Below are 23,697 nucleotides of genomic sequence, written 5' to 3' on the forward strand. Positions count from 1 at the left end.
TGTAAGGAAGCTAAAACTGTATGAATTTTCATCTTATTACGATAAAATATTTTTAGTAGATTTTGAAATTTTATAATCTTATTTATTTTGCAAATATCCAGTCAATCTTTGCTTTTTATGTATAAATTAGTTAACATTGACCTTATTTACCAGAATGTATCATAAAAATCAACATATTCTAACCTAGTCATCATCCCCATTCTGTACATGCTATAATTATATTTCCAAAATGACTACCAGTGTGATTAGTGATCGATACTGATGCGAAAAATGCAATCAGTAAAATTTTGTCTGTCTGTCTGTATGTTCGTTATAGAAATAAAAACTACTCGACGGATTTTAACGAAACTTGGTACAATTATTCTTCATACTCCTGGGCAGGTTATATACCTTTCATCACGCTACGATCAATAGGAGCAGAGCAGTGAATGTGGCAGTGATGTTGGGAAAACGGGAGAAGTTACTACATTTATACAGCGATACTACTGTAAGGGCTGAATTGAAGAGTTCGAAGGGCGACGAAGGACGAAGTCACAGGCGTCCACTAGTTTGAATATAAATAACTGTATGTCAACTATAATAACTAAAATGGACATATTTTTTTGCGTGCCTTTTTATGTCACCGAAAATTTTGACACGTTGTTTTATAATAAAAATAGGTACTTAAATCTGTACTTATAATTTATTACTATGTAATATAATAATGTACTTAAATAGGTACTTAAATTATACTTATGCGAAAGTAAGTCTGTCTGTCTATCTGCTACATTTTCGGGGCTAAACGGCTGAACCGATCAAGATGAACTTTAGTATAATATACATATATATAATGGCACCTTGGAGCAAAACATACTCAGATACATACTTTATACTACTGTACTTTTTTAATCTAAAATAAAAATAGAAGGCGTGAAATAGGGGTTGAAAGTTTGTTTGGAAAATACTTCATTTTCAGTTTAAAAAAATTGTTTATAAGTTATAAAATTATTACGAAATATAATGTGATTCAACCGCTAAAGTAGTGAAATAGGGGTTGAAAGTTCACATTGACTTCCACGCGGACGAAGTCGCGGGCGTCCGCTAGTTAAATATAAATATTTGGAGCGTCATACTAAAGTACGAGCGAATACACTGTAATACGAGAAAGTACACTGTAATACGAGCTACAGACCTGCAGTTTTAACTGTGCTGTCGAACTGTTCAGTTAAATCGTCCATGTGTAATAACAATCACTTTTACTGAATGTACTGTTTTATTTTCAATGATTTTCATTAGATAAAATTTTCGATTAGATAAAACTGCTACAGTTAGCACTGCGTAGTTATAACTGAAGGTCTGTAGCTCAGGTATTTATTGTTGTATGAATTTCAAACGCTTAACCAATAACCATGACGCTGATGTTTTTATACGACGCCATCAAGCAAGTCGCAGGGATTCGCTGGATGCAGGTGGCTCAGTATCGTGATGTTTGGAAGTCCCTACAAAAGGCCTATGTCCTGCAGTGGACGTCAATCGGCTGATATGATGATGATTACGATGATGTTTTTTCTCTGACTCTTTTCATCCATATTCGGCTCACTGTTGAGCACGTATCTCCTCTCAGAATGAGAGGGGTTGGGCCAATAGTCCACCGTGCTAGCCCACTCCGGATTGGCAGACTTCACACATGTAGAGAATAAGGAAAAATCACAGGTATGCAGGTTTCCTCACAATGTTTTCCCTTCATCGTTTGAGACACGTGATATTTAATTTCTTAAAATGCGCCTAACTGAAAAGTTGGAGGTGCATGCCCCGGACCGAATTTAAACCTATGCTCCCCCATATAAGGCACACAGAGGTTACATCCGCCGCGCAATTACGGCTCTGTTTTAAGATTTTAGTTAAGTTTCAGAGTATTGAGATGCTATGGAATAGTTTTTATCTCAGTCTCTGTTCTTTGCTAATCAAGGTAAATTACAATGAATATTTTCGTACGTGGGTTTTTTATTCATAAATGTATAAAAAAGGAATTTTTAAACAAGTGAACAATAAAGATAACATTGTCAAAGTTGAAGTCTTATCAACTCGTCTTGTTGTACTTTATATAATATTCAAGTTTTGCGTATTTTATATATTTCAAAGTTTAAGGAAAACAAACACATAGACCCGATGTTACTCACACTTTATAAGCGTGTACTGAGGTATGATATCTCATTACACTTTCAGTCGTTAAAGCGGTGAAGCTATAAGCAATTGTCAGCTATCCTGAGATTGGTGTGCTCTGTGCATCTGTATTCAACTTCGAAAGTGAGTACAAGTTTTTTTGGAGTTTACTCCTTAAGGATCGATTTTTCATATTATATAGCCCCCAGTGTGGAAAAATATGGGCAGTCAAATTCGATGACCGAATGACAGCGTTACGTCTTTTGTGCGCAACCTATTCTGCGCACCTTTCAAATAGGTGCAAGCAGAGCAACATACACCTATTTAAGACAGTCGATCTTGAAGAGTAAACTACATTCGTGCGTTGGAGCTGACACACACTTTTTTTTTTAAAACCTCAATCACTTCAATTATTATTATTATTATTTTTTTTAATTATTGTACTATTTTACAAAAGTCATGTCGTGTATGTATAGTCGCAAACATAAAATTGAAGTATCCTATCTCTAGTCTAGTCAAAATCGCTCGGCGGTACGGTCTTTGTCGGTAGGATGGCAACTAGCAAGCACCATCCAGAACTGAATCTATTAAGAAAACCTTAATCGACCGAGCTGCGGATCGAACCCAGGTCTTGAATCCATCGCGCATACCATTGCGCCACGGAGGTACAACAGTAAACATATTACAATCTTTATTAAATTAAATAAAAACAGCTATAGATAAAATTGCAACAGAAAGCAAAACACACTGTAAATATACATGAATTTAATTAAAATATCATTATTAATTTCAGAAAGCAGCTACGCAAAATGAATGCAACCATTGTCACACTGTACAGTCTATTAGTTCTCGTGGCCATAACACAAGCAAACCCCGTCAGGTGAGAAATGATTTTTGAAACTTTACCATTAGGCTAACAACAAAAGAACTTGCATAACTTAACACAAGAAGATTTACACTAATGCGAGAGAAAGTATCTTTTTCATTTCTCATAATCGGAAAGTAGTGTTGTTTTGATCTGAGTATTGGGTGGAAAATGCTGCTTCCCTCCATAGGGAGGGAATAACTCATACAAATTACTTCCCACCTAAAATATTTATTATTTCACAAAGGGCCGGAATGAACTTTAAAATTAGAACTGCTGTCATCAGCTGTGAAGAGTTTTTTTTTTAATTTGTCCCCAACTAAATTCGGGGACAGGCAAAGATCGTCGACCATACAGGCTGTTCAGACGTCAATGAAGTTCTTGAGGAAAGTTTTATGTAAAAAATAAAATAATTTAAAAAAAATGCTACGCCCATGTGAGTTTCTAAACAGCCAGTGTAAACTTGGCGCAAACATCTCAATCGGAATAAGCCGCAACAATTATGCGTTGAGTTCCCTAAATAAAATTTTAAAAGTCGACCTAAATTGGCGGGATACTAATCTGTTACATAACAGTGACGGAATTAAAAAAAATAGGTAATGATTAAAAAAATATAATGACAATTAATTTTAAATACTAAATATTATATATATAGTATTTTTTGTAATATTAATATACTACTATATTTATTAAATACTATATATATAATATAAACTATATATTATATATATAGTATTTAATATTAAAAAAAAACCAACCTTTGTAGATGGACTAACAAAACAAATTAGAATCTACTATTTCGGCAAAAATATCCTATAATAGTTAGGGATCCCAAGAACAATTTGTACACCTGATTTTTCGTGAGTAAATAAAAAAGAGAGAGAGTAAATAAAAAAGTTGATCGTCTCATTGAGATGAAAAAATAGCTTGTTAGTAATCAAGTGTACAAAATGTTCCAGGGATCCATGATTTTAACTACAGTTATACTCGTAGATTGTTGCCTGATAGTGGTGTCACTACACTAATCATGGCACAAGATATTTTGTTTATTACACGATATTTTTTATTAATTTTTTGATTATTTCTAGATATGAACAGCCATCGTCAACTGCCCAGACCCCCAAAGAGCTAAACGGAGAAAAATCCTGCGGTACAGGGGTCATATCGAGTAGTGATGAACATAAGGTCTGCTACCTTTTGATTAACCCTTCTGATATTGGAGAATTGATCTAAAAATAAATAGATTACAGATAAACTTTGGGGATCTTAACAACATTTTAATGTTTTATTTCAACGCTTACAGTAGTTACTCTATGCGTTGAAATAAAGGAATATAATTTATAATGTTCCATATTTCAATTTGTTCTGTCTCGTTGCTCCAGTGATATGTAATTTTGGATTATGAGGTCTGGTTCTATCTTTTGAGAAATTCTCAGCCCAGAGTTGGAAATAGTAAGGTGTCGTAAGTCATAAGTTGTCATTAAGTCATAGTCCAGAAGAGGCGAATTCGTCGCGAATCGTATCGCGCGAATTCATACGCACGTTGTCGAAGTACTAGACATCAATAAATCGCGTCCACAAGCATCGCGCGAATTCAAAATACTCGCGTAAATCGCGTGCACTGCGCCAGAATCTTGACACGCGCTTGATTCGCGCATATTGCGCGCGAGTTGAGATACTAGAAACGCCTTGTTGCGTCCAGTTAACGCGCGAACTCTAGAGTGAGTGCACCTTCAACTCCATGTTTCGTACTAAATTCCTCCCCAAATGCTCGCGCGTTGGTACGCACCTTGTGGACGCCATAGTCGCGCGTAATACGCGCGAGTAAATCGCGGCGAGTTGGCCCTTTCTGGACTGAGCCTTACGTCTGATATTGGAGTATTATACAACATGTGCATTTGAGACAGCGTGGTGGGTCTAAGCTACATAACTCCTCTCCTATAAGGACGGAGGCCTGGCCCTCTAGTGAGTCGCTAAAAGTAGGCTGATAATGAATGACTATTTGTGCGTCCACCTACCTTGCATTGTAGCACGAGTGTTTCTTGCATAGACAGCACGAGTGTCACAAACGCTAATTACGTGCAGTGGCATACAATACTTTTACTACGACCATGATAATGGAAATAAAAAAAAATTACAAAATTTGGTATAATATAATACATAATTGGTCTAGGCGTGGCCTCCTAGTAGTTAGATTTTTGTAGCCAATGACATGGAAGAATTTAAAAAAAAATTAGCACAGTCACCTGAAGGAATGTATGCAGCACAACTGCGTGAAGTGATTTAGTAAATATTATATACACATGAAGAAATACACACATAATAATATTAAAATATAATATATAAATGTTTGTTTAAATATATTTTTATTTTTCCATTCCAGGATCACACCAGAGTAAAACGATGTGGACTTCTTATGGATTTATTATTTGTAAGTAAACACTGATCAGTCTAGTACCACCGTTGAAGTTTTCATTCTTACATTTAGCGGAATACATTGGAGTCCACTAATTTCATGTAAAGGACAATGCCAGACAATGTATAGAAGCTTGACCCACTAAAAAAAAATAATTAGCAACAATATATTATATATCATATTATTGGATTTTTTGTACTATTAAACAAATATTACCTTTTAACCCTTTATAACTAGGGGTATAAAAATAAATCCAAGTTGAAGTTTGATTTTAAGGTTAAGTATATGTGCAGTTTATTATGAAATAGATAACGATAAAGCGTCGTGATTGGTATTTTGTAAATACAGAAGCTTACTTAGCACATGCAATACATTAAAAAAAACGTGATTTTATTATTTTCAAATTACTCCGAGGTATTATTTTCAAATTATTACGAGTTTTGATAGTTTGACAGTGTTATGACAGTTTATTTTTACATTTTGATCTGACTTCGCAGCTCTGGATTCTAGCCATTTTGAACATAAAATAATTAGAATGCACTAAAAACGCTCTAAAGGGCTCGAACCCAAGGTCGAAATAAGGTTTTTAAAAAATAAGTAAACAATGTCAGCTATGAGGAAATAACGTAATGGATATAATTACTTTTTTGGCAGATTTTTATTCCGGAGTTTAACAGTAAAAATGGTTTATTAAAAAACAATTATTTAAAAATTTAATATATTTAGTACATCTACATTTTCCGCAAAATTCCGAGTTAGGACTGGGTCAGGATCTGGCATTCTCCTTTAAACTGATTTCTTCACTTTACTTATCTGACACTATAATTATCATCTGGTGTCAGTTATACTAGTCTGGTAGAATAGTATTTGTTAAATTTTCAAATTTCGAATTTTTACAGTTTCATATTTTTTTTTCAGGGACCACGCCAGCCACAAGTTATACACCATTACAACATCGGTAATGGAAACAATAACGTTAACAATGTTAACATACAACAATCACGTACATATGACTATTACAGTTATTATGGCTGAAGAAAATACAACCAAGAATAAAAAAATAAAAAAAAGACCGGAATTATATCGTCCACCTGACTGCCACACTTAAATGAGTAATCATTTAAGTATGGCAGTCAGGTGGACGATATAATTCCGGTCTTTTTTTTTTTTATTCTTTACAAGTTAGCCCTTGACTACAATCTCACCTGATGGTAAGTGATGATGCAGTCTAAGATGGAAGCGGGCTAACTTGTTAGGAGGAGGATGAAAATCCACACCCCTTTCGGTTTCTACACAGCATAGTACCGGAACGCTAAATCGCTTTGCGGTACGTCTTTAACCGGTAGGGTGGTAACTAGCCACGGCCGAAGCCTCCCACCAGCCAGACCTGGACAAATTAAGAAAATCTCAATCTGCCCAGCCGGGGATCGAACCCAGGACCTCCGTCTTGTAAATCCACCGCGCATACCACTGCGCCACGGTGGCCGTCTTTGGTTTTTACTATTTTATAAATAGTAAAAACCAAACCTACCTACATATTAAAAAGTAAAGTAATGATTGCCTAACCTACGTTACCTCCGGCCAGCACTTTATCTATTTGTGAAAACCGCATGAAAATCCGTTCCGTTTTAACGTTTTAAATTATTCGATGCTGCTTTTATAGATTGTCATAGTGATAACTTGATATAGTTACCATTTTTTTTTAATTTTCAACCGCAGTAGAACCTCCTCATTTTGTCAAGTCGGTTAAAAATACTCGTTGATTATTCATAGATAAATCATCACCAAAGATTTTCCGGGATGAAAAGTAGCCCATGTGTTAATCCAGAGTAAAATCTATTTCCATTCCAAATTTCAGCCAAATCGCTTTAGTAGCCGGATCAAACATACACACACTTAAACACACTTGGGTACACACAAAGTTTCGCCTTTGTAATATTAAATGTGATTGTAGGTGATCATTTGATAGATACTGCAATAAGTCTATATTTAAGTAATAAAATAAGGTATATCTAAAATGGAATACTAATTTATTTGTTAGCATAACACACAGAAGACTTTAAACGAATGGTATTGTGTTACTTAAAGTTATTTTTCAATAAATCATAACTTTAGATAAGTTTTATCAATAAATAATATGTATACATATTTGTAATGCGAGTAAATTATTTTAAAATTAATATTATTTTATTTTTGATAAAAAAGTAAATAAATTTTTACTAGTTCATACTTTCGCCTTTGTACTTTTTGATGTGCAATAAAGTGGTTTAAAAAAGCAATTTTTCTTTTGTTTTAATGCAAAACTTGTATTTTGGCATTCGTTCATGCTTTAATCAAAGAATCCCGTTTACAGTGTTTCACAAAATTGGTGAACAGGGGTTCCGTGCAGGGGATCTGATTTTAAATAACATAAAAAACATGACTTGAAAAAAAATCATCAAAATCGGAGCTGTTTCTGAGGACTTCCTGCATAAGCTTGTGTTATGTATTCTTTGACTCCCCTACATAGTGAACAACGAAAGTTATATAAACATATAATAGCTAACTATTGTAATTGTAGGAAATAGTAGTTTGAGACGGATTTGATGTCGCTCGATCTCGTGTTGGCTCGTGCCGACGTTAGGTGGCGCGACATGTTTCCGTAAAGAGTAGAGAGTTAGAGAGGGGTAGCGATCGGATCGAGGAAACGATTTGCGTATATAAGGCGCCCGTCGTACGGTCGGCTTCAGCCGTACGTTACGTACGGAACCAGGTCATCTCCAGAGATCTGAACATAGAGAGCCTGGACGACCACATTTGTCGCCTGAGCATCTTAATGTTCGCGCGCGCTCACGGAGCGCAATCCCAGCACCTGCGAGGTATCGCGCCATACCATCGACGACCGCCGGACGCACGAGGACTGCCACGAGACCTGATCTCCTGAACCCCCCCCGGACATGACCGTCGACCTCGCTGAGCAGTGGGTGAAGCACCACCAGGATTTACCACTCTGCCACAGTTCCGCAGATCGCCCGCGATATCTGAGAGCTCGATCGCGATGCGGCAAGATAGCACCGGATCTGATGAACCCGGTGTTGACACCACGGACCTAAACAGGTCCCACCCAGCGCCCTGCCTGTAGTCACAGAGAGGGGCCAACGCCCCGATCACTGTTACCCCGTGACCCGTGAGGGTTACCGTGGAAGACCCGATCGGCTTCAGCATGCCCGTGGCATTCGATCCGTTCACATTTCTTGCTGTGTAATTCTTTATGGGTTACTTGGGATAGGCGGAGAGAGTGACTTGAGTGGAAAAGGGGAGTGTTTGTTAAATGTCAAAGGATAGGGTTAAAGACCCTATACACAATGTTCACAAGACTCCACTCTAGATCATTCTCTGCCATTCTAGGGTCCTATTTTGGTTACAGTTCGATTTCTTAATTAAGTTGTGCTAATTAAGTCGTGGCTAGTTACCGGCAAAGATGTACCGCCAAGCAATTTAGCATTCCAGTACAATGCCATGTAGAAACCGAAAGGGGTGTGGATTGTCTTCCTACTCCTAACAAGTTAGCCTGTTACCATCTTAGATTACATCATCACTTACCATCAGGTAAGATTGTGGTCAAGGGCTAACTTGTACAGAATAAAAAAAAACCTGCTCCAATGTGGATTGGTAATATTATGGTGATAATTTATAATATACCACTATCAGATGTTAATGAGAATTAATGTTACGGAGGTCCTGTGTTTGATCCCCGGCTGGACCAATTGAGACATACGGCCAAGCGATTTAGCATTCCGATGCGATGATGTCTAGCAACTGAAAGGGTTGTGGATTTTCAGCCTAACTTGTAAAGAATAAAAAATAAAATAAAAGAGTAACATCTTGCTCTCAGTAGAGGATTTTGAATGGTATATCTAAATGCCTAGATAAACTAACTCTGCGAACCCATTCTTAATAATCGTAATGAACTAACTATGCCCAACCGATGGCTTTCCATTGGCTTACACAATCCGAAATAGCCGTTTGACAAGTAAAAACGTACGATTTCAACTGTCAAATTCAATCGTTTGCGTTAGACAATTAGGCCGCAGACTGCTCACGGTGTGCCAATTGAATTTAAAATCGTTGAAGTAGTTTAGGAGTCCATCGCGGACAAACATCGTGACAGGAGATTTATATATAATAAGATTATGCGAAAGTAAGTCTGTCTGTCTATCTGCTACATTTTCACTATACAGTACATACTTTATACTACTGTACTTTTTGATACTAAAATAAAAATAGAAGGCGTGAAATAGGGGTTGAAAGTTTGTTTGGAAAATCCTTCATTTTCAGTTTAAATAAATTGTTAATAAATTATAAAAATATTACGAAATATAATGTGATTCAACCGCTAAAGTAGTGAAATAGGAGTTAAAAGTTCACATTGACTTTCACGCGGACGAAGTTGCGGGCGTCCGCCAGTTAAATATAAATATTTGGAGCGTCATACTAAAGTACGAGCGAATACACTGTAATACGAGAAAGTACACTGTAATACGAGCTACAGACCTGCAGTTTTAACTGTGCTGTCGAACTGTTCAGTTAAATCGTCCATGTGTAATAACCATCACTTTTACTAAATGTTTTATTTTCAATGATTTTCATTAGATAAAATTTTCGATTAAATAAAACTGCTGTTGGTACAGTTAACACTGCGTAGTTATAACTGAAGGTCTGTAGCCCTGGTATTTATTTTTGTATGAATTTCAAACGCTTAACCAATAACCATGACGCTGATGTTTTTCTCTGACTGTTTTCATCCATATTCGGCTCACTGTTGAGCACGTATCTCCTCTCAGAATGAGAGGGGTTGGGCCAATAGTCCACCATGCTAGCCCACTCCGGATTGGCAGTCTTCACACATGTAGAGAATTAGGAAAAATCACAGGTGTGCAGTTTTCCTCACAATGTTTTCCCTTCATCGTTTGTGACTTAATTTCTTAAACTGCGCCTAACTGGAAACTCTGTTTTAAGAGTTTAGTTAAGTTTAAGAGTATTGAGATGCTATGGACTAGTTTTTCTTTCCGTTCTTTGCTAAGAACAAGAAACGAAGTGAGTATGCTAATCTAGTGAACCGCTAAAAGTCCAACTCAAGAATATTATATTTTCGTTCGTGGAAATTTTATTCATAAATATATAAATAAAATAGAAATTTCTGAACAGGAAATTTAATTAAATTATTTAAAGATTATTTATTTAAAGATAAAAGTGTCAAAGTTGAAGACTTACCTACTCGTCTTGTTTTATTTTATTTACGTATCATTCAAATTAATCATTATCTTCCAATTTTATGGTTTTTATATATTTCAAAGTTTAAGGAAAATAAACACATCCCGATGTTACTCACACTATAAAAGCGTGTACTGAGGTATGATATCTCATTACACTTTCAGTTGTTGGAGCGGTGAAGCTTGCAGCTATTGTCAGCTATCCTGAGATTAGTATTCAACTTCAAAAGTGAGTATTTAGTTTTTTTAAATACCTCAATCACCATATGGTTTCGCAATTCATATCATATTTTTTCTCAAATATTATTTGGTTTCTTAATTATCAAATGGTTTCTTAATGGTTGTTAGCTATCCTGAGATTAGTGTGCTCTGTGCAACTGTGTTCATATTCGAAAATGAGTATTTCGTTTTTTTAATACCTCAATCACCATATGATTTCGCAATTATCATTTTGTTTCTCAATTATCATTTTTTATCATTTGGTTTCATAATAATTATCAAATGGTTTCTCAATTTCTACATGAATTTTAACACAGCTTATTCACGTTTGCCATTTCTTTTCTTTACATATACAATTTTGAAATTTAGATTCAATAAGCTGATTGATCTAATCCAGGCTTAGATCAAAGTCGGTCACTATACGTGTACGTTCATGGTTGAGTGGCAGTACAGCCATCATTTATTAAAATATCAACAATTAAAGTCGCAAACATAAAATTTAAGTTATGAGTGTTCCAAAGAGTTTCCTATATTTAATTGTTTAGGTATAATAAACTTTAACAAAGTCTTACAGACTATTTTTGACACAGAAGTCTACAGAAAAATAGAGATCTGCTTCTGTCCAATATCTTTTTTGGTCTTATAAAATTAAAACTTATAAATTATTATTTTTTTATTTTTATTTTTTCTTTTTAATAATATTTGCCATTTTTTTTTAAATATGACCAATATTCCCATTTCCCTACAAATAGTCGGGAAGACTGATCAACCACCACCCCTCGGTGATGAGTCAGACCGCTCTTATCGTTGAGCTATTATGGCTATAATATTATTCTTTATAAGTTTGCCTTTGACTACTATCTCACCTGATGGTAAGTGATGATGCAATCTAAGATGGTAGCGGGCTGACTTGTTAGGAGTAGGATGAAAATTTGCACCCCTTTCGGTTTCTACACGAAATCACTGGAACGCTAAATCGCTCAGCGGTACGTCTTTGGATGGTAACTAGCCAGGGACCAAAGCCTTCCATCAGCCAGGCCTGGACCAATTAAAGAAAACGGCCCAGCTGGGGATCGAACCTCCGTTTTGAAAATCCATCGTGTATACCATGCGCTAAGAGGTCGTCAAACTAAGCTAACTAAGTATAAGACAATAAAGATATTACTGAATTAATTAAATTAAAAGCTATAGGTAAAATTGGAAAAGAAAGCAAAACACAATGTTATACATGAACAATTTAAATAAAACATCATTATTAATTTCAGAAATCAGCTACGCAAAATGAATACAGCCATGGTCACACTGTTCAGTCTATTTATTCTCGTGGCCATAGCACAAGCAAACCCAGTGAGGTGAGAAATGATTTTCGAAATTTTATCATTAAGGCTAAAAATAAAAGAACTTAGCACAAGAAGATTTACACGGCAACAATATCCTACTAATCAAAAAAAAAATATAGTAATATTATAAATATGAAAGTAAGTCTGTCTGTCTGTAACCTTTTCACGGCTAAACGGCTTAACTGATCAATATGAATTTTGGTACAATGGTAAATGGGACCTTGAAGCAAAATATGGGGCACTTTTTGACCCTAAAATAAAAATAGAAGGGGGCGAATTAGGGTTGAAAGTTAGTATTGAAAATCCTTCATTATTAGAGTTACAGTTTTAAATCATAAAATCCACCCCTTCAGTGGTGAAATAAGTTTGAAGTTTACAAAAATTCCCACGAGGTCGCGGGAGTCCTGTAGTATTTATTATAAACCATGGATTGACACATAGGCTACTTCTTATCCCGAAAATATCCATGGTTTCCCGAGATTTGCAAAAAAGTGATGGTATGAGTGTTTGTTACTCTTTCACGCCGCGACCATTGAAGCGAATTAGCTGAAATTTGGAATGGGAATATATTACTGGATTACTACATAGGCTACTTTTTATCCCAGAAAATTTAAATAACGTACGTACATACTTATTATTTTTTTGATTATTTCTAGTTATGAAGAGCCATCGTCAACTGCCCAGACACTCAAGGCGCTCAACGGAGAAAAATCTAACCTTACAGGGGTCATATCCAGTAGTGATGAACCTAAGGTATCTATCTAGTATCTAATGATTGGTCTTAGAGAAACGATCTGCTAATCTTTTCTGATATTGAAGAGTTGTTCTAAAAGTAAATAGATTGCAGGTAAAGTCTGGTGATCTTAACGAAATTTTATTTCAACGCATAGAGTAAGTAGCTACAAAATCCTTTAGGTACTGGTATTATTGAACTGTTTCGTTGCTCCAGTGGTATGTAATTTTGGATTACGAGATCTGGGTTTGAATCCTGGGTCGGGCTATTTAATATATTAAGTATTTCTATCTCTTAAGAAATTCTCAGCCCGGAGTTGGGAATAGGTGTCAATGTCAGTCATTAGATATCACTAACGTCTGATAACGGAGTTAACAGTATCACGCAAAATGTGCATTCGAAACAGCGTGGTGAGTCTAAGCTACATAACCTGTCTTCTATAAGGAGGGAGGCCTGGCACTCTTGTGGGCCGTTAAAAGTAGGCTGATATTTTTGCATCCACCTTTTTATATTTGATATTAATGTAAAATTATCAAACCAAATCAAATCAAATATCAAATCAAATTATCGTTTATTTGCTCAAAACATGTGGTTACAAAAGATGATAAATAAAGGAGACGGTCCAAACTTGTATGGAGCCCAGGATCAGTCAGTAAAAAAATCGGAGTAAAAAAACCTATGACACTCGCAAATAACGTAGCTTTCTATCAGTGAAAGAATTTTCAAAATCGGTTCTGTAGATCCAGAGATTACCCCCTGCAACCACACAAACTTTACCTCTTACAATCTAAATGTATAAAACTAAAAGGTGACTGACTGACATAGTGATATATCAACGCATAGCCCAAACCACTGGTTGGATAGGACTGAATTTTGGCATGCACGTAGATTTTATGACGTAGGCATCCGCTAAGAAAGTATTTTGGTAAATTCTACCCTCAAGGGGATAAAATAGGAGATGAAAGTTTGTATGACACAAATTTGGAAATGATGATTTGGAATAGGAGTAGATTTTACTCTGGAATGACACATAGGCTACTTTTCATCCCGGAAAAATCCATGGTTCCCGTGGGTTTTGTGAAAAACTAAATTTCACGCGGACGAAGTCGCGGGCGTCTCCTAGTATTTTATACACATACAAAAATAATACACAATATAATAAGTTAAATGAAGAGCTTGTTTAAATATTTTTATTTTTATTCCAGAATCACACCAGAGTAAAACGATTCGGATTTTTAATGAATTTATTATATGTAAGTAAACACTGATCAGTCTAGTACCACCGTTGAAGTTTTCATTCTTACATTTAACTGATATTACAATATACATTGGAATCCACTAATTTCATGTAAATTTGAACTGAAATTTCTTCACATCAATTATCTGACACTATAATTATCATCTGTGGGCCTAGTGGGAGTTTTCAATATTTTCATAACGCAAATTTATATGTAATTGAAATAGTTGTGCAGTAGTGCCACTAGATGGCGCTGTTTCAATTCCTTAGAAATTCGCGTTTACGTTAACGTGATAGTAACAGCATCAAACTGCCACTAGGCCCTCTGGTGTCAGTTATACTAGTCTGGTGGAATAATATTTATTAAATAATTTTAAAGCTTTAAAGAATTTTCAATTTTTTTTTTTTTTTCAGAGACGACGACTACTACTACTTCAGCAACAACAAGCTTTACTCAATCCCCACATCTACATCGGTAATGGACACAATAACGTTAACAATGTTGTCTTACATCAATCACCTTATTATGGGTGAAGAAAATTCAATCATTATAGCTTGGTAACTTCGTGCGTAACACTCCCGATGTTGCGCGCGAGGCGGGGGGTGTGTAGCGATGAATGAAAAACCAACGACTGATGCACGTCACTTCCCCGCACGCACGATATTACACCCGCGCAGTCTTTCCGCCCGTCGCCCGCATATCATGGGAGTGTTATCAACGAACTATACACATTTAAGTATGACAGTCAGGTGGACAATTCGTTGTCCACCTATGTCATCCACTGTTATTCACTATTTTTGACTTATGCTCGTTCGTAACACTCCCGATACCCCGCTCGCACGATACATACCCACGCAGTCTGTTCCCCCCGTCGCCCGCATATCATAGGAGTGTCATCAACGAACTTGCCAAGCTATAACAAAATATGTCATCCGGTGCTTACTGGTGCATATCTTGTACTAGGTAGATGACATTTTGTCAATTTATTTGATGTTTGTTTTATAATAATAATAAGCCCTTTATACTGTGATAAGAAATTACATTTTTTACATCTATTGCATTATGTTTTAATTTTTTTAAAGATTTTCTTAGCACAGTGTGCCTTTCGGCATAAGCCTCCTCCAGCTCGTAGGTGTTAAAGTTTGGTAGATTCTAAGTGATCTGGTGTTTAGGGTTTCGATTTGAAATTCCTCCAGCTAGAAAAAACAAAAGATGTGAAACATTTCAAATCGATTTTAGAATTTAAACTGTCGTGAGTGTTATTCATATTAATTTTTTAATCATTGTCATTTGCAAGAACCAGCTCATGACTAAGGGCCCCGTATGGGTTCGAAACCACTCGGGCATACTCCGACCTAATATCACGTGAGTTTTAGCCGTGTTTCATAATCAATTAATATTTCAAATCGATGTTTGTTTTAATAGGTTTATAATAAAGAACAAAATACTGTGTAGGCCAGCTAGAAGATAATATCAACCTGAGCTTTAATTTGCTTGTTATTTCCTTTACTTTCTTAAAAATAAGTACTTTTTCGATGTGCAATAAAGTGGTTTAAAAACAATTCTTCTTCTTTTGTTTTTGTTTATGTTTTGGAATTCAGTCATGCTACGAGTAAGTCAAAGATTCCCGTTTACGTGTTAACAATGTTTCACAAAATTGGTGAACATTACAATAGCCCGTGCACGGAACACTGATATCTTTTAATTAAAATCAAACCTCCATTTGCTTAAATCGCATATAAATTGAAAAGCTAAAACAAAATCGTTTTGTTTGTGATGAAAATATAATGTTTATGTTTTCATTCCATTTCCGGTCTGCATTGTTTGGTACATTATTTGATAACTAGCGAGTTTCTAAACATCGTTACAGAATAGCTTAGGCCATTTAAATAACAGGACCTGCCTGGCTAACGTTACCCCTCTGGCAAAGATCAAAAATCTATGATCTAACGCGTATATAAAAACTGTTGCTATAGAATCGATGTTTCATTGTTTTAATCGTTTTTGTCGTGTAAAGAGCTCCCTAAAAATGTCGGTTTGTGTAGTTAAATTGCATAAAAACGGCCAAAAGTATGTAGTTTAGAAAAAATTTTCGAACGTTTTATTTGCAAGTATTTAAACTTTGATTTTATCAAATTTATAATAAAAACAATTTATAAAAAGAATCGATTCTTTTGACGAAACAGCCAAAAATCGATCAGTAATCGAATATTCTATGTATTTAATCTGTGGATAGTGTAAGCAATGTGTTTGTTAGTCTGTGTCAAAATTACGCGTGTGTGTATTGCGAGTCAAGTCAGTAGGTCGAGTATGCGTTTACGTTTCAAACGCCTCGGACAGTCGAGTCATCGGTCAAGAGTCTGTTTGCCAAGATATTATTATGAATAAGGACTTGCTTCTTGTATCTTTTGGCTTGCCTCTTTACTTCATATATACTATGCAAATTTGTAAATTATGGATATTTGTGAATGAAGAGATCTGAATGAAAATTGTCATGAAACTACGTCCTACGTGGGAAAAACCGCGGGGCACAGTGTAATGACAGGGGCGAACACGCGGCTTTCTGATAAGAACGTTTTACCCTCGTCAGTGGCGCGGACGCGAATTATAACATCAGAGGGCTGCGACTTTTTGCTCAGATTAAATGTCTGTTACAAGCTTAAAGTATGTCAATGAGGGTTGTTTCTCAAACTCTTTAATTAGTTATAAGCGGTTTTTGTAATGAATTTGTTAGATTATAATAAATTTAGTTTCTAGAAATGTAATTTGGGCGTTCACTAGTAAATAGGAATATTACTATTAGAATTCGTCCATGGAACTCTAAAGGAAGAAAGATGATGGCTCTTCAGATCTTGGTTAGCCATTTTAGTCACATTTGGTATATATAGATATATAAGATAGGCATTATAATAATTATGTAAATCTTAGGCCTATCAAGCTGTTGGCTGGGGGAGGCCTCAGCTGTGGCCAGTACCACCCTACCGGCAAAGACGTACCGCATCGTAAGACGTACGATGTCGTGTGGATTTTCATCCTCCTCCTAACAAGTTAGCCCTCGTCCATCTCAGATTGCATCATCACTTACCGTCAGATCAGATTGTAATCAAGGGCTAACTAGTAAAGAATATAAAAAAAATTGGCGGGCGGGTTATTGAGCACTATGATTACTGAATCTAGATATAAAAAGTGTTAAGTAAATAAAGTACTTTAAATTATTAAGAGTGAAAGAACACTTAACGCCATTAATGTGATCAGAGATAATAACTTTCAGTTGAAACGATTCATCGGAACTCAGCGATGAAACATTTCGAACTGTGCTAATGCTCCTCCCACTTCATTTTCCATGTTCCGACTTCTGAAGACATTTGCATAACAAAAACAGAATGTAGCTACTGACGTTAGGGAATAGGGACGTGAGCTCATTTATCATTAATCAAATTAGTGTCTCACACAAAGCTTTGAATGTCGCGGTTAAAGCAACCAGGTGATTCTGAAACACCTTTTTTTTCGCTGGGAAATGCATTTACGCATCCTTCATGAAGGGGTCGCGGAAGAAAGACCCCAAAGGAGGGTATGTAGGACTCGCTGGCGAGATGACCAGATTACCTACTCATTAAAACCCATCGTAATCCTCCGCGTTTTAAATGAAGCAACATCGAATCAAGTCCAATTAAAGGAACCAACGAAACCAAAAGAAAAAGACGGAAATTACGAAAGAAAAGAGACTTTAATTCATATAGGTAGACTAGGTCTTGCCACCCGTCTTTCTTTTACGGATCGGTGGTGCAGCTGTCATCTCTCTTGCCCACTCCTAAAGCTGCATTACCTCTTCTGAATTACCTGCTTCTATATTCTGCTAATCTAGAATTGATTGGTTAGTAAATTTATTTTTACTAACCAATCATCATCATCATTATCAACCCACATTCGGCTCACTGCTGAGCTTGAGTTTTCTCTCAGAATGAGAGGGGTTAGGCCAATAATCCACCACGCTGGCCCAATGTGGATTGGCAGACCTCACACACGCAAAGAATTAAGAAAACTCTCTGTTATGCAGGTTTCCTCACAATGTTTTACCTGCGCCGTTTGAGACACGTGATATTTAATTTCTTAAAATGCACTGAAAAGTTGGAGGTGCATGCCCTGGACCGGATTCACATCCACACCCTTCGAAATCAGAGGCAGAGGTCATATCCACTGGGCTATCCCGGCTCACTCACTACTCACTACTTACTAACCAATACAACCAACTGTCTTTCTGAATGACAAGGATTGAAGGATGCAATCGGCTATACTTTATTCTATACATTATTTACATAATAAAGAATGACAAGAATCTTTTACAAAATAACTAAAATTAACTGATTTGATTTACTTTTTCATTTGTTCAGGCTGAATTAGAATGCCAAGGAATAAATACTAGTTATTCAATTTCAAAAACAAATATAATCTAAACAGTACATTCACAAAAGTACTTTTGCCGCGTTTTTATTATTATCTGGGACAAGTTATTATTTTAATTGTGCTAAAATTGGAGTAAAGTACAAGTTGAGCTGGATGGAAGAAAGTTGCGTGCTTGCCAACAGACCGTTCTACATTATTAAACTTGACACTTACTGAAGTACTTAGCACATGTTTCACATTTTTTATTACACATGCAGGTTTTCATACACACTTTCAACCCTAATTTCACCCGTTCCTTTTGTATTTTAGAAACAAATAGTAGCTCCAAGTTCCCAATTATCACTTTACCAAAATTTATTTGATTATTTCAACGGTTACGATGTGAAAAGTAAAAGACAGAGTTAATTACGAATTTATAATATTAAGTATGGAACTATGATGGATGTATAGTATGGATATACCTATAATAAATACTAGCTGCGCGGTTTCACCCGCGTGGTTCCAGTTTCCGTAAGAATACGGGGATAATATATAGCCTATAGCCTTCCTCGATAAATGGGCTATCTAACACTGAAATCATATTAAATCAACTTTTATGTCATTTTAATTTAAATAACTTGTTTCATCCTGAACAGTATGGTTTTACAAAAGGTCGCAATACAACTGATGCAGGGGCTAAACTTTTAAAACATATTTATGAAGCATGGGAAGGTTCTAAGAATGCTATTGGTGTGTTCTGTGATCTGTCCAAGGCGTTCGATTGTGTTGACCATAACACCCTTCTACTCAAGTTAAGCCACTATGGCATCAAAAGTGTTGCACTCGATCTCATTGCCTCTTATCTCAGTGATAGAACACAAAAGGTATGCATAAATGATATAAAGTCGCACGGTTCCACTACCATAATGGGCGTCAATTCTGGGTCCTTTTCTATTTTTAGTGTACATAAACGATTTACCATACCATGTCAGCGGCATATGTGAGATTGTACTGTTTGCTGATGACACATCCTTAATTTTTAAGTCCGACAGAAATAAAGATAACTCTGACGACGTAAACCGTGCCATATCACATGTGTCGCATTGGTTCACTGCAAATAATCTACTTTTGAATGCCAAGAAAGCTAAATGTATTGAGTTTTCATTGCCAAATGTTAAAAAATTAGATAAGTCTATAATGATCGATGGTGAAACACTGGAAATGGAGAGTTCCACAGTTTTCCTGGGAGTGACCTTGGATTGTAAACTTCAGTGGGGTGCTCATATAGAAAAACTGTCTGGTAAACTTAGCTCAGCGGCATTTGCCGTGAGAAAAATAAGACAGTTTACTGATGTTGATACAGCTAGGCTTGTTTATTTTATTGTGGGGCAAGGTTGCCGATATACAATCTATATTTGTACTTCAAAAAAGAGCAATTCGAGCAATATATCAATTAAAATCACGCGAGTCCCTTCGTCAAAAGTTTAAAGAAATAGGTATACTAACAGTAGCCTGTCAATATATATATAACAGTATAGTATATGTAAGACAAAATATTAATTTGTACAAACGAAAAGGAGATTTAAACCCACGTCTTACTAGACACGGGCATAAGTTAGTTATTTCTGCATATCGTCTCCAAAGAGTAAAAAAATCTTTTGTAGGTTTGGGTGTACTCTTCTATAATAAGATCCCCAAGACTGTGATGGACCTGCCAATGCATAGCTTTAAGCAATGTGTTAAAAAACATTTACTTAGTCGAGGGTACTATAACATTGATGAGTTCCTTAATGATAAAGATGCTTGGAGGCCGTTGGATCAGCTTCCACCTTCACACAGAAAGTAAAACTATAAGAAATGTAAACAGTAATTGTTATTAATTGTAAATTATAATACTGTATGACTTTTTCAAAAGAGCAACTGTTGAGTTTCTTGCCGGTATCTTCTCAGCAGAACCTGCCTTCCGAACCGGTGGTAGAATCTTTACAAATAGTCAACTGACGTGTCAAAAGTGCTTGTAAACTGAACCTACTTGAAATAAATGATTTTTGATTGATTGATTTTGATTGAAAGAATTTTTCAAATCGGACCAGTAGTTCCTGAGATTAGCGCGTTCAATCAAACAAACAAACAAACTCTTCAGCTTTATAATATTAATATAGATTAAGCTTACTCTTTGTTTTATATTTAGCTTTAGTGTTTTTTATGTTCTGTGGCTATAGTCCGCATGGAATTTTAATATTATTTTCTTTGTAATATTTCAATCATACAAAGCCTATACGTAAATATTCTAAGTAGTTACTGCTTCCCGAACCGGTGGTAGAATCTTTACTAATAGTCAACTGACCTTCCAAAATTGCTTGCAAACTGAGCCTTACTTGAAATAAATGAATTTTGAATTTTTGAATTATGTATTCTTGTCACCATTCCACGTGGGCATGATTTGTATAGTTGATAGGATAAGTTAGCCTAAGTTCCTTATTGTAATATTTCTGTATAATAAAAAATAGGTATAATAAATATATAATAAATATTATATAAATAGCTAACTGCAATTTTTTTTTACAAAAAAAGACAATAGTTTACCACGTCTCCGTTTTTTCCAAACGTACTTTGGCTGTTTGATCCTCCGTGAGTCGTATTCCTTATGACGTGTGAGGGTCGTGACCACCTTCATCTCTAATCCTTGTCTTTAGGATGGTGTGCCATTCTTTCCTATCTCCGGCTGTGTGATAGATAAGGCTTATATTCAAGTCAATGTGCTTAAGTATTCAAACTGACGGTAACTAGAAAAACAAACAAGCGAGCAAACTGATCGCGTCCTTGAGACTCCTGAAACAACATGTATTCGGGAACACTGTTTACATAGGTGCGTTATAAACGGCCTACTTGTATTACTTTGTATGCCTTATTACTTTATGAGGTTCTCAACAAATCATGTTTCGTGTCTTATCTAGGTGTGGTACCGTACTTATGGACTCACTAGCAGACGCCCGTGACTTCGTCTGTGTGAAATTCAGTTTTTCAAAAATTCCGCGGGAATCTTGGATTTTTCCGGGATGAAAAGTAGCTGTGTTAATCCAGAGTAAAATCTATTTCCATTCTAAACTTCAGCCAAATCGCTTTAGTAACCGCAGCGCATAGAAGCAACAAACATACACACAAACTTTCGCCTTTATAATATTAGCAATTAAGCTTTTGAATAGCAATTGCAAGGCAGTTTATAAAAATGTTAAATATTTCAAATTTTCTTTAGTTTCGATATTCTATATTCTTAACAATGAGGTATTAATACATTATTTTTAAAATAACGTCATTACGAATGTACCAAGGTGCATTTACAATGTTCCTGAGTACCTTATTCTGGAATCTTTATATAATTTGGATATTGCTCTTTTTGGTACAACCTCACAGCTGTATTCCATAGGTCCAAACGGGCATAAGGACTTCTCTGTATAACAGTATCTTGTTCTTTATTGACAGCGAGGAATTTGCAGTAGCCAGTACATCTTTTTATACTTTACATCAATATCTATTATTTCTCTTCAATATAATGTATTTATTAGTATATTTTGATATGTATTTTATTCATTATTGTAGGTATTTGTGTAATATTGTTTATGTATTAGGATGTAAATTATTTGTATGTATGTGTATTACTAATACTATGGTTATTTCTGTTTTACGCCATCTGCTGATGTTCTTAAGTTTTCTTAAACCGAAGGTTGCCTGGAAGAAATCGCTACTTAGCGATAAGGCCGCCTTTTGTATGCTGATCTCTTCCTAATTTGTTTTTATTTCACTTGTATTTGTCTTTGAGTGTTGTGTGCAAATAAAGTATATCTATCTATCAAGTTCTTTTCTTTTGTTCTTGACATGAGCTTTACAGCGAAGTTCTTTCAACGTACGGGACTTTTTGGCCATTGATATAGACAGCATAGTATTTAAAGTCTGTCTATGATGTAAAATAAAGGAAATCTAGAGAAATGTGCATGAACGAAACACTTTCAAGATAAAAGAAATAAGAGCAATTTTTCGGGTCATTGGCAATACTTCCGATTGAGTCTAGGCGCGCGCTCCGCGCTTTGTCCATTTATCACGTCACGAAATGCGAAAAAAAAATCACGGGCTTACTGACCCGTTTCATTTCCATTTACAGAGTGTTCTCCTTTATCTCATCCGTGTAATACTCTTTAACCCCAACTCGGATAAGGCGAGACGGCGACGTTTTTAGAATACCGGAAACGTTTTTATCTCGGAAACGAGGTATTCGTATTTGAGCTGCTTTTTTTTTATTCTGTACAAGTTAGCCCTTCACTACAATCTCACCTGATGGTAAGTGATGATGCAATCTAAGATGGAAGCGGGCTAACTTGTTAAGAGGAGCATGACAATCCACACCGCTTTCGGTTTCTACACGACATCGTAAATCGCTCGGCGGTACGTCTTTGTCGGTCGGGTGGAAACTAGCCACGGCCGAAGCCTCCCACCAGCCAGACCTGGAAAAATTAAGACGCCCGCAACTTCGTCCGCGTGGAATTTAGTTTTTCACAAATCCCGCGGGAACCATGGATTTTCCGGGATAAAAAGTAGCCTGTGTTAATCCAAGGTATATTATCTATCTTCGTTTGAATTTTCACAACAACAAGCATCCATACAAACTTTCGCGTTTATTATATTAGGAAATTTATGGGAGAGGGCAAGGCCTGGAGAGCCGTGATAGCCCAGTGGATATGACCTCTGCCTCCGATTTCGGGGGGTGTGGGTTCGAATCTGGTCCGGGGCTAATGCTAGGCTGCTTCCAACTTTTCAGTTATGTGCATTTTAAGATTTTAAATTTAACGTGTCTCAAACAGTGACGGAAAATATCGCGAAGAAACCTGCATACCAGAGAATTTTCTTAATTCTCTGCGTGTGTGAAGTCTGCCAATCCGCATTGGGCCTGTCTGGTGGACTGTTGGCCTAACCCATTTCATTTTGTGAGGAAACTCGAGCTCAGCAGTGAGTCGAATATGTGTTGATAACGATGACGACGACGACAGGGCTTGGGCCTATAGCCATGTGACACATCGATTCTCTTTCTACAAACGCTAATGCTTCGAAAATCAA

The 23,697-nt window shown here is 36.1% G+C and overlaps 2 protein-coding genes across 2 annotated transcripts; both read left to right on the forward strand.

The window, feature by feature from the left end:
* The first annotated feature begins 2,150 nt into the window (after positions 1-2,150).
* Positions 2,151-6,466, forward strand: LOC112055724 (uncharacterized). Its single transcript, XM_024095914.2, has 5 exons — positions 2,151-2,286; positions 2,936-3,022; positions 4,096-4,192; positions 5,391-5,438; positions 6,342-6,466. The coding sequence occupies exons 2-5, from the start codon at positions 2,952-2,954 to the stop codon at positions 6,456-6,458; spliced, it is 333 nt and encodes a 110-aa protein (XP_023951682.2). The 5' UTR covers positions 2,151-2,286; positions 2,936-2,951; the 3' UTR covers positions 6,459-6,466.
* Positions 6,467-10,894: 4,428 nt separating this feature from the next.
* LOC112055722 (uncharacterized) lies at positions 10,895-15,640 on the forward strand. Its single transcript, XM_024095911.2, has 5 exons — positions 10,895-10,904; positions 12,160-12,246; positions 12,891-12,987; positions 14,173-14,220; positions 14,619-15,640. The coding sequence occupies exons 2-5, from the start codon at positions 12,176-12,178 to the stop codon at positions 14,736-14,738; spliced, it is 336 nt and encodes a 111-aa protein (XP_023951679.2). The 5' UTR covers positions 10,895-10,904; positions 12,160-12,175; the 3' UTR covers positions 14,739-15,640.
* Positions 15,641-23,697: the final 8,057 nt, after the last annotated feature.

Source organism: Bicyclus anynana, chromosome 1, assembly GCF_947172395.1.
Source record: "Bicyclus anynana chromosome 1, ilBicAnyn1.1, whole genome shotgun sequence".
Taxonomy (NCBI): domain Eukaryota; kingdom Metazoa; phylum Arthropoda; class Insecta; order Lepidoptera; family Nymphalidae; genus Bicyclus; species Bicyclus anynana.

Excerpts from the sequence above, each read along its gene's own strand:
- LOC112055722 (XM_024095911.2), top strand. The coding sequence starts at position 12,176 with ATGAATACAGCCATGGTCACACTGTTCAGTCTATTTATTCTCGTGGCC. Across the intron at positions 12,247-12,890 it reads GCACAAGCAAACCCAGTGAG|TTATGAAGAGCCATCGTCAA; the intron begins GTGAGAAATGAT and ends GATTATTTCTAG. Across the intron at positions 12,988-14,172 it reads CCAGTAGTGATGAACCTAAG|AATCACACCAGAGTAAAACG; the intron begins GTATCTATCTAG and ends TTTTTATTCCAG.
- LOC112055724 (XM_024095914.2), top strand. The coding sequence starts at position 2,952 with ATGAATGCAACCATTGTCACACTGTACAGTCTATTAGTTCTCGTGGCC. Across the intron at positions 3,023-4,095 it reads ACACAAGCAAACCCCGTCAG|ATATGAACAGCCATCGTCAA; the intron begins GTGAGAAATGAT and ends GATTATTTCTAG. Across the intron at positions 5,439-6,341 it reads TTCTTATGGATTTATTATTT|GGACCACGCCAGCCACAAGT; the intron begins GTAAGTAAACAC and ends TTTTTTTTTCAG.